The 12,256-nt window shown below is 35.5% G+C and overlaps 1 protein-coding gene across 1 annotated transcript; it reads left to right on the top strand.

The window, feature by feature from the left end:
• Positions 1 to 662: 662 nt before the first annotated feature.
• On the top strand, positions 663 to 11,505 carry LOC133194945 (uncharacterized). The gene is made up of 6 exons (XM_061330843.1): positions 663 to 785; positions 966 to 1,050; positions 1,155 to 1,310; positions 1,439 to 1,570; positions 1,669 to 2,212; positions 11,460 to 11,505. The coding sequence occupies exons 1-6, from the start codon at positions 663 to 665 to the stop codon at positions 11,503 to 11,505; spliced, it is 1,086 nt and encodes a 361-aa protein (XP_061186827.1).
• Positions 11,506 to 12,256: the final 751 nt, after the last annotated feature.

Below are 12,256 nucleotides of genomic sequence, written 5' to 3' on the forward strand. Positions count from 1 at the left end.
TAACTATTTTAAGATCTATATAAGCAGATCGATGTGCAAACCACTTTCATTTAAGTTTTTAATTAAAATTATCCAATAAGATTTCTATATGTAATCCAAGTGCAGGTTTTCCCATGATTGCAAATCATTAAGTTTCATAAATTATGTACAGATTCTGCAGAGAAAATGGAGAGTCCAGTATGACTTTAAGTCTACTGCAAGTGTTTTTACCAACATTATTCACATTCTTCCGGAAAAAAATAGTACCCTGCAAAAACAGGAGCAGCTATCTCCATGTAACTGGCTGCATGCCTCAGAGGAGTGCAGGGATGTACCAAGGATGCTAATGGAGCATCAAGCAAAAATGAATGAAAAATTCCGGATATATAGGTATCATGCATTTTCAAAACATACCTCATAGGCATTTTTAAATAAATATTGCATGTTTACCATATTTAAATAAATATTTATAAAGCACAGTGTTGAAATCAATTATAAAATATTCACAATTCATATACAGAGACGAATTCATTGCACAAAAAATTGAAAGTGTTTGGGAGGAGCATGCATTAGGGACAGACTATGTTGATGGCAACAACGTTCAGTTGAAAAATAGAGCGGACGAAAGGTGTGTATTTTACATTGTATAGCAGTTTTCATATTTAAATAAATGACACGTCATAATGAGCTATCTTCAATATCACAGATATTCTTTCGTCGTGTCCCAACACCCAGAAGAGCCACCCTCTGTAGTCATGGGAGAACCTTGTTTTGAGAATCCCTGCTCATATGACGCTATTGATGAGGTATTTGTGTTATTATAACATTTTTTAATCGGTTGATAACATAAAGTAAACAACAATATAGAGTATATAACAGAGGAAATTCTGGTGCGCAAAAACAACAGAGGAAATTCTGGTGCGCAAAAACAACAGAGGAAATTCAAGTGCGTCTGTATGCATACTTTTAAATAAATATTGTTACAGGTTTTAAGTCATATATCAGACCTCACAATGTGTGGGGACAGGAAGTGGACAATTCTGGGTTGTGACGCACTACCATATACACTAGGTGGGTCAGGTTTTTACATCTCTACAATTTTTAATCAACTTATCTTTATTATTTGTTTTAAACTCAAAAATGCAGTACATGTATGTAAAAATCAATAATAATAGGTAGCCGTTTGATCGACTCTTCTTTCCTGTGCCCAACATGCCACAGGGAATTCATAGATGCTCCTAGTTTCGATGAACATCGAAACGACTCTGAGCATTCTACTACTATAAGGATGGAACAGTGCAAAAAATTTAAGAATGTACTCCTCATACCAGGTAATTTCTAATTACTTAATGTAGGTACAAATTATAAGATACTTATGTTCATACATACATGATTTTGAATATATATATATATACATGGTATATATGTACTCATGACTATTATTTTGTCATAATTTAAGGCCTGGGCCATTACGAAATAAATATGGTGAAAAGCATAATTAGTTTCATGTGGAAGGTTGCATTTGAGGACCTAGGCAAAATGCTAGGATTCAAGAGTCCCACTGCATTAGCGTCATTACGTGCTTGTGCAGGTAAACATTTCACTCAAAGCATATATTTCATTGCCTTATAAGCAAATTTGGTATTGTTGACCATTTAAAATACCTTTTCTTTTGTTCATTCTTTAAAGATCACCATAAGAGCTGGCAGGTATTGCAGATATTTCTGCATGCAGTGTCTGAGGAGCTTCTAACACCTTATGTACGACACTGTAAGACTACCCACATTCATCCATCTCTCAGGGGGTATTATGAATGGCTAAAGACATCTCAGCCTACTGTTTTATATGAATTTATGCGGGAGGTTGTATTTACTTACTGCCTCTCCATCCATGTATTCAGAGCAGGTGTCAGGCGCAACAATACTGATGCCATTAATTGTAGCAAAGCAAAGTTTGCCCCTCTCTTTTTTGGTCTTAATATGCCTTTTTACATGGAAACATACATTAGGGATTCCTTGACTCGTATACAATGTCCGCCCGAAGTTCTTGCGTTCATTGAGAGACATGAATCCTACAGTGTTTCGGGTAACGATAGCAAAGGTGAAGGAGGGGACTTTGTGCTAGAAGCAAAAAACAGAGAAACAAAAAGGCTTGTACCCTCTGGAGTCCCCACAAATCAAATCTGGACCAACATTTGTCGAAATGTAGACAGATTAGGCAAGGTACTTAATAAGCATGAATTAATTGAATAAAGAGATGTAGATCATATTGAAAAGCTATTATAAACCTGTGATAAATGTTAAAGAATTCCAATGCATTTTATTTATTGTTTGTTTAATTGCATATTAACGTTAAAATTGGAATGATTCAGTATGAAGATGACAAGAATACGGGTATTACATAAATACAATAATTTATGCTATAATGTCAATATACATTTTAAATAGATTAGATCAAAAGTGTATGAACTTCAGACCATTTCCTCCACTGATACACAGTACTCTTACGCAGTGGATTTATCCAGAGAAATCTTTGAATTCAGGTAAACATTTTAAAGATTTAAAAATCACGATCAAAGGTGTTTTAATCTAATTTAAAATGTTTTAGCTATTTTTATTTCTGATTTTATTTGAACAGGAAAATGGTACGCAGCAGCGGATGGTTTGCGTCCCGTACACTGATCAGTATAGGAGGAGTCACTCTGGATGAAGAACTCCTTCATTTCTCCAGAAGATGCCAAGACAACATGTTGGAGTTCTTAGAATCTTCTGGAAATGACCTCTCATGCAGACGGAAATTCCAGCCAATATTTGTTCTGCCAGAGGAGAGGGAAAAACATCAGGCACTGGACAACCAGACTAGGGCAACATTACTTCAAATGGTTGAAGATGTCCTGGACAACATGAGCCTTAGTCTGGTATTGTCCTATAAGCAGAGATGGAAGTCTGTAAAAAGCAAATCCAAATCGGCGATAATTCATTTCTTGGAAGAACTAAGAGAGGTGGACAAATAAAGAAGGTAACTATTTAAGTTAAACATTAATTTATTTCATCCCTCCAGTGTTGAGGGCAAAACCAGTCAATCTTGCAAAGAGCCCTTTGGCTCTTTGCCCTAATATGCAGGCAACAGGCATGCACCCAATAATTGCATTTGGGTTGGGAGCACCCAACCCAAAGTGCCCTGGTGCTCAACTCCCCCTCCCCACACATCCGACACTTGTCCTGGTCCTCAAAGACACTTGTCTGGGTCGCTTTGTCCTCACTGCGCAAAAGCCGTGGGGGGGAAGGGTACCTCACAGGTCCTGTTGAGGGTCCAGGCTGTGATCCTGTTGAGGGTCCAGGCTGTGATCCTGTTGAGGGTCCAGACTGTGACTCTTGTGACCGGCTTTCCTTCTGCATATAGAATACCATTACAATGACCACCATGCTTGTGTACAATTCCTACTCAAATCATTAACTTCTACAATTATGTACAATTATATACTGCTGAAAAATATATACATGAAAAGAGTGTCCAATATAACGAAAGGTATTTAACAAACTCTGTCATAAATATCTGTTTAGAATTGTTGTTTTCAATGTAAAAAAGTTCTAACCTGTGTAGGAAAGCCCTGGCTACGGTATACATACCGATTGTTAGAGTTGGGTACATGGACCTCAACTCTAACAGGAGAACCAGTCACCACATGCAGCTCGTGTGCCTATATCAATTTATTACACACGTAATATAAATATACAGTCGTAAATAACTTATTTTTATTGGTTTATAAACAATTGTCTTAATACAGCTTAAAAATTACAAACCTTGGAAAACAATGTATTTTTCCTCCTGCTTAGGGTCTTTGTGATGAGAGACTGCTTCTGCAGTCTCTCAACGCCAGCCTTTACCTTCAGGGGTTTCAGGGACACCACCCCTTTCTTAGAAACCTTTTCCTATAAAAGGTAAATATGTGAAATGTCATGCAATTGCACATTTATAATAATGAAACATTCTATTAACTGTTTCCTGGATGTCTGGACTTCACATGAGAAGTGAGAAGAAAGAGGGGGTGGGGGGTGGGGGGGAAATGAATAGCATGAAATGGGAATTACTACACCGTGCTGTAAAAAAATTATAAATCCATGATGATTTAAATACATTTATTTTTATTTAAAACTGCGTTCTTATGTATAACTTTTGAAACATTGTATCAATAACACACACCCTTTCCCTTGTAAACAAATACTAAAATATATTTTACAATATACAGAATTGATCCACAGACAAAAAAATAAATTATAATATGTTTAATGGTAAAACATAACTAAAACTACCGAAGAAAAAAGAATATCAGAATAATTTTTTGTTTTAATGATTTTTAGCAGTAACAGCTCGCCATACAATGATCATGCTATAGAAAAAGTGAAAGATCAAATTTGATTGGTTAATCACAATTGTCACAGCTAGGTGGCGATTCAAAATGGAGGCATAACATGTAAACTTTCCAGGTACCTTTCAATTTCAACATTTTTATTGTCGTTAATGGTCTTAAACACTCTTATTATCTTAATATTTGTTAATTACTATTAATTAGACATCATTATGTAAAATTTCTGACTCACACATAGTCAGATATAAGTGTTCAACTTACCACACTTGCTGACATTCCGCGACTATCTTCAAATAGACAACGAACGCGGATCAGTTGAAATGCACGAAAAAATCCCGCTTTGGCGCGACTTTATTATAACCATAAAAGGAAATATCCCTCATTTCAGAGACAATCCCGATATCGGGGGATGAATCCCAACCTGATAACGTCGGGAAAAAATTGCCGCGAAAATGTCGAATGCAGTGATACAGTGACTGTATCGCTTCTGTGGTTAATGATCTCACTATTTTCTTACATCAGCGGTAAACATGTATTCAAACTAAGGAAAAAGTAATGTAAGCGCTCAAATTTTCTTAACTCGCTGACTAGTACCCCATGTATGATGTATGCCACTTGCATTCCGAATCGGAGCATGTGCTTTTCTTAAGGTTGGCAAGCAAGCTCCCTTACGCTTCAGACTGAGGCGTCCACCATTTTTATTCAATTGTGCATAAGTTCAAACAAATTCAACAGTCCCTCGTTTATAACTTTATATTCAATCGCCCTTCTACTTGCTGTTTAATGAGAAAAACACTGTACTTACAGCTCTCTTCCCCCTGCTCAACCCCGCCATTTTTCTCCCACAATGCATTGCGTGTATCGCTAACCCGTATTGTGGGACATTCCACTTGACATTTATAGATACACAAAATGTTGAAAGCGAGGGACTTAGACCGACTGTTCTAAAAATAGATTTTGAGTTGTGGGACATTTTTCTATATATCCTTGTGGGTCAAAAAAAAATTTTTTTTGGTTTTTTATGATAATAATATCATTTTCACCATTTGTGTGAAGTTTAGAGTACATGGTTTATGGGTCAAAATATAGATGACCCATAAACCACCTATGGATCCCACAACGTGAGTCTGAGATACGCAAAATATCCCACAACACGCCTCTTGTATAACTATATATATATATATATATATATATATATATATATATATATATATATATATATATATATATATATATATTAACATGTATATAAATCGTGTGCATGTATGCATTTTAACTCATGAAAAATAAATCAGCTTAAGTTTAGAATAAAATAAAATACGTTTATTTGGATATGTAGAATGACAATGATTAGAATAAAATAAAATAAAAAAAAAACCCTAATTGTTTAGTGCATGGCAAAAAAAAAAAAAAAAAAAAAAAAAAAAAACACGACCACCCTTAATTAAACAGGCGGGGTACATGTATTGTTGGTAAAGTATTTATCATCATTCCTATCTTATTAGTCAAATAATACAATCGTATATCGTAAACAAATCTAACAATTGCTGCTTGAACTTGTAGAAATCGGGAAAAATTATTTAGGTCTCCTTATTGTGTTAAACTGCTGATAGGACCCAGTCATAATGATTCTTTCCTGGTGAGTATGTATAAAAAAAACTTCATTGAAACAATGGTGTTCTGACGTAATTCATCTTAATATCATCATAAAAGTAATGTGAAATATGGAGATAACGAACAGTTTTCAAGCTCAAAGTTAATCAAAACAATACAAATCGGGAGCAGAGCAAACACGGATCTCCTAAAACATCAGAGGTGGAATCAGGTGCCATGGAGGTGTGAGCATCCCCTGCCAACCGGTCACACCCGCCGTGAGTTCCTTGTTATGATAGAGAGGAAAAAACGGAAAAATCCACAGAGAATTCAGTGTGTAACAAGTAGTATGAAAAATGTCAGTCAGCATTTGACTTAATGAGAGGTTGTATTTGCTGACAAGGTCATTGTATCGACCATAAAACTTGCGAAATGATGACGTCAAACGAGACTGTTAATATCCTTGTTTCATCAAATTGTTTGTCAATAGCTTGCCTCGTTTTAGAAATTATTCATACGTATAGCATGCTCCTGCGTATCGAATCATCTGGGAGATAAAAACCCCTTATTTTTTCAGCTCCTTCTAATACATGTAATATGTATTTTAAATCAAATGTATGCACTGTATTATTAAAAAAAGATTTTCAGATGAGAAAATACCATTGAAAATGTCCTCTTTCCAAAACAAATGCCAAGAAAACTACGAAGGTCTGCTTAGAAAATCATTTATGTATCAATCATTTCACAAATTAGACCAAACTTGACAACAGTTATGCCCTTCATGCATCTTAAACTTTCGGAGTCTCTAACTGCAAAAACATAATCAGATTTATAACTGAGTCTTTCAGCAGATGTCCTGGTCGGAGGCACAGCTGTATGAACCATCACAGTTGCATTTACAGAAAATTCTGAAACAGTCTTTGTCAAGTTGGAATTTCCCGGCTGGGTAATTTTCCCCATTTACTGTGCCTCCTCAACAGCGACCTCCAGATCCTTGTGGGCTTTTACAGATGTTCTGTGTTCTACTAGAGGGACAGTTCCATGATCCATTGCAGTTACATGGACAATTGAAGCGGAAACATCGAAACTAAAGTTACTGTTTCCTGAGTACTGTAACCCGTTTCTTTGGCAGTTTTGGCAATTCAATCTTTGGGAATTTCGGCAGATATTCTGTGTTCTAGAAGGACAGTTCCATGATCAATCACAATTACATCGACAACTGAAGCGGTAACAACCGCTGTCAAACTGAAAATCACTGTTACCTGAGTATTGCATTCCATTTCTCTGGCAATTTGTACAAGATTTGGCGAAGTATATCAAGCATACAAAATAGAGAATAGAGAAGAGCCAATAGATTCGGCATCTGTAAATAAAGCGTCATGTTGTAATTTTAGAATTTACTGGGTGGCATTAAATACAAAATTTACAAGTTGTCATGTTCACAGGAACACGTTTAGTTCCTTTACAGTACCGTTGTCAGAGACCTTTAAAGTTAAGCACTAAAACTGGTTCGTTGTCATGCCCAAAAGGTGAGGTTAAGATGATGTCCGTCCGGTGTCATATCTTCAGAGAACTAGTAATTAATTTTATTTCATTTTCCAGGTGAGTTAATTGATTACAATCTCTCAAATTGCAATGGGGAACAGAACTGACAATATATATGTTGGTGCATCAATAATGTCAGATATTAACAAGTTATATTACAGTTGTAGTTTCCGTTGACGATACACCTCCCTGCTTAAAAAAAATGATTTATTTAATTTTTCTTTGGAATGAACATATTTAATACCCAACACTAGGTACAGGTAATATTATGAGATATTGTTAGCTCCTGAAATAAAAATCAAAGTAAAGTTAAATTGAAAATTTTTGCTTAATTGAATTATGTCCGTTGTCATGACAAGTTACGAAAATTCAGTCCGTTGTTATCGATCCGTTTTCAGAATTGTACTGTATACAACATTGATAAACTACTGTTTAATGTATTCTATTTATCAATAATACCTCGAAATGTTGGAAAAGAAAACCGGCCATATCATTTCGCCGAACGATTATGTAATTCGTCAGAACATTTCTAATTCGCCCGACCAAATATCTAATTTTTCCGAATGAATATCTAGTTTGTCCGAACAAATATCTCATTCGTCTCAACAAAAAATATTTGTTTTTATCTGGCCCTCCAGCGGCGCCGTAGATTTCGAACAAGTGCTATTAGCAGAAAATTTAAAAGCATACTTCGTCGATAACATTGCACTGATTCTTCTGTAATTGTTTCTAGGAGAAAACCTTAATGATTTAAATTTAAATTCAAAGGACCAATCTCATTATAACCCCCCCCCCCCCAAAAAAAAATGAAATATCGATTGGTGGACGATGACAAAGGAATTTAAGATTTACCAAGCTTCAAAGTTAGACTTTTAAGGGGGAAAGCCTTAGCAGCGCGAAGCGCATGCGGTGGTTAGATCATTTCACTCTAGTGTGGAGGAGCAAGAAATTGATGCTTACGTCACTGGTTCGAATCTCAACGCGGACGTCGAGACCAGTGTAAGTCCCGTATCATAGTAGACAGATGTTGGTAGGAAATAAATCTTTTTCTGCTCTATGTCCATACAAATGTAAAAGCCGAATACAGATCTAAAGCATCCCTCAATAGGCAGTCAGTAGTGTTCAAGGGACATGAAGCAAGCGAGCAACCAACCAACAGACTTTGGCATCGTGTATAGCTAACAATATTTCACTTTATAACTAATAAAATTATCTTTACTTTTTGCGAATAGTAAAATAAAAGGCATACTATTCAGTATGGCTATCATGAATTTTTTTTTTTTTTTTTTTGGGGGGGGGGGGTTATTGCTGATATTTTAATAGCTGTACACGTTATAATTACTGTATGCACACCAAAATACATGCACGTACCTAGTAGATTCGGATTTGAATTTTTTTTCATTTTTTAAATTTCAAATTGTTGAAATTTGAGCTTCTTTCAGACAACCAACAAAATTTAAAATTATTACTACAATCATAATAATATATGCTCAAATCTGGTATCTCTTCATGCATGTATTGTAACATCGCTTTTGAAAGTTGGGGGAGGGGCTAGGACAGTTATTGGCAATTTACCTGAAATTTCTTTGACAAACTACATAGAATGAAGAAAATCCTATTTAGGGGGTGGTTTATTTTCTCATTTTTTCGACAAGAGAATTGACTCTACCGTAACAGAAAGGGGGGGGGGAAGAAACCGGTCTTTCAAAGAATGCTTTCACACTACATAAACGGTATAAGATTAAGTTGGGACCCTCCCCCCCCCCCCCGATACTATGTACTATAAAAGTAAATAAAACTGATCATTTCCGCAACATTTCATAGGCAGACTTAAAAAAAAACGAGGTAAATTATTGACAAACAAGTTGATGAAGGGGGGGGGGAGAGAAACCGGCCTTTCAAAGAATGCTTTCATACTACATAAACGGTTTAAGATTAAGTTGGGACCCCCCCCCCCCCCCGATACTATGTACTTTAAAAGTAAATAAAACTGATCATTTTCGTAACATTTCATAGGCAGACTTAAAAAAAACGAGGTAAATTATTGACAAACAAGTTGATGAAGGGGGGGGGGGGAGAGAAACCGGCCTTTCAAAGAATGCTTTCATACTACATAAACGGTTTAAGATTAAGTTGGGACCCCCCCCCCCCCGATACTATGTACTTTAAAAGTAAATAAAACTGATCATTTTCGTAACATTTCATAGGCAGACTTAAAAAAAACGAGGTAAATTATTGACAAACAAGTTGATGAAACAAGAATATCAGCTGTATCGTTTGAAGTCATCATTTCGTAAGTTCTATGGTCGACCTTGCCAGCAAATACAATTTATCATTGAGTCAAATGCTGACTGACTTTTTTCATACATATTGTTAGGCCATTATTTACACACTGAATTGTCGAGGGATTTTTCCGTTATTTCCCGATCATGACAAGGAGCACACGGCGGGTGTGACCGGTCTGCAGGGAATGCTCACTCCTCCATGGCACCTGATCCCACCTCTGATGTTTGGATGTCCGTGTCTGCTCTGCTCCTATTTTGTATTGTTTGATGGACTTTTGAGCCTGAATACTGTTCGTTATCTTCTTATATTTCATTACATGTTAAGACAAGTGACACCGGACCATATTAACTTAACAAGTACTGACAACGGACATTTTGATTATAAATGTCAAGTTTTCATATAGTTATGTGTTCTCCAAAATGCTGTTATGTGTCTAATGGAATGAAAATAGAACTACTTTTCAAACTAAGAAACTAAAGTGCTTTTTAAGTAAACTGGCGACGAATTTTTTTTTTTTCACCACACATCCATGCTTTTACACCATAGTATGTGTTAGCCAATCAAAACTACTCGGAATTTATTAAGTAACAGAGACATGAATGCTAAATCTTGTATCTGTTCTCCAATGATTAAGTGTATTCCTGGAATTGAACAAAAACATGAATTTTTATGCATTCAGTAAAAGTTCTTATATGTTTTGAATGACACCGGACGGATATTATCTTATCCTTACCTCAGAGGTCATGACAACGAACCAATTATAGTGCTAAACTTTAAAGGTCTCTGACAACGGTACTGTAAAGGAACGTAACGTGTTCCTGTGTTGTAAATGTTGTAAGTATATGTTGGTAAACTTTTCCCGAGCATCATGAGATTGTGCCGAGCGAATTGAAGCGAGGGACCAAATCGAATGGCGAGGGAAAAAGTTTAACAACATACTTAGTACATGTTTCACACGAAAAATTAAACCTTTTGTGTCTCTATCTATTTCATTACAATTCTTTGTGTGTTTCTTGTTATTTAAGCAAGATAACGATGATTTGATCCTGACTGTTGCCATTTTGTACATGCCCAGATGATACCCCTTAGGGTAATATATACCTGTCTGCAACAGGTCAGATGACAGTCTACAGTGAGTAGTTTTCAAACACAATAAGGTTCATTTCTATAGATTCAAAATCTCAGTATGAAGATATTCATGTCATTTTTATGGGATTTAAGTCAGGGGACTTGTGGACATTAGTAAAGATTTGTTTTTAGAGGTAAAATGGATAAATTGGTCTTGAAAAGCAGAGATTTCCACAGAAAACGAAAACAGAAAAAAGGGAAAAAATCTGTATGTGGTTGGATTGTCTCGGCTTACAACAATTACAGGGAAAGTTTACACACTACCTGAGCAATAAAGGAATATCCCTGTATTTGAACTTTGCAAAAAATCATATTTTGACTTCTTGCTGTGTCCTCTTAATCTGTTAATTAGAATCGAAGGCAAGATGGTGAGTAACCTTTTCTTTGCACTTTTTGATGAGATATAATTCTAGTTGTAAGTTATAGTGGTGTAATTGCTAAATCCTAAATATTCAAAAAACTACTAAACTGTCCTTAAATTTCTGTTTTGATTTTATTTTTTTTTTTTAATGTAAATAATTTTTAATGTTTTAATTTTGGCTAAAGTTGATTAATTCAGAAAGAAAGACAAGGGAAGGGACAAAAGATCTTTTTTCCTTTATTAATTCTAAGGATTTTATTGACTGTTTAGCACATCAGGTCCAACATTCATTGTTTAGTGACCTTGCCCTCTGTCCATGATAGTAACCTATCATTGATAATGATAGGTTTAATAATTATGCACACAATGGCATAGTCATCCAGCCATGAAGCTTGGGCTTGGAGTGTACCAAGTAATTTGGTGGCAGCAAAAACCCTTTGTTTGAGGTGTGAAACATGTACTAAATTTTGTATGTACTGCCACCCAGTAAATTTACAATATGATTAAGAACCCTCTATACACTGCACACTAAAGAGTTCTGATTCTGTGGCATTTTTATGTAGTTGGAGTAATCTACCCTTAGATCTAAAATAAAATAAATTGAAAATTACAGTTAATCAATCTATTTCTAATCAATTCAAGCATTCTTGATATTTTGATAGGCCAAGATTAATTAATTGAAAACCTCATATGCATGTTTTTTCCCCACTTAGGTTAACAACAGTGATTTCTGTTCATCAAAACCTTGTTGACTTTGAGCATTTTTCCCGGGGGTAAAAGCCAGGCACCCTATATTGAAAATGATAAAAATAAGCTCAATATTTACACCTTTATACAATACAGTTTTCTCAATGTCCAAAAAATATTTTTGTTTAGTGTAGAGAGGGTCCTTAAAAGAAATGTTGCTCCAAAAGGAATTATGCCTTTTCTTATTAGTAGAGATTGTTCTATCTGACGTATCCGTATACGTATCCGTATCCGTATACGTATCGAAG

The sequence above is a fragment of the Saccostrea echinata genome, unplaced genomic scaffold (assembly GCF_033153115.1).
Source record: "Saccostrea echinata isolate AGI-Se365-2 ecotype Australia unplaced genomic scaffold, CSIRO_AGI_Sech_v1 ptg000029l, whole genome shotgun sequence".
Classification (NCBI taxonomy): Eukaryota; Metazoa; Mollusca; class Bivalvia; order Ostreida; family Ostreidae; genus Saccostrea; species Saccostrea echinata.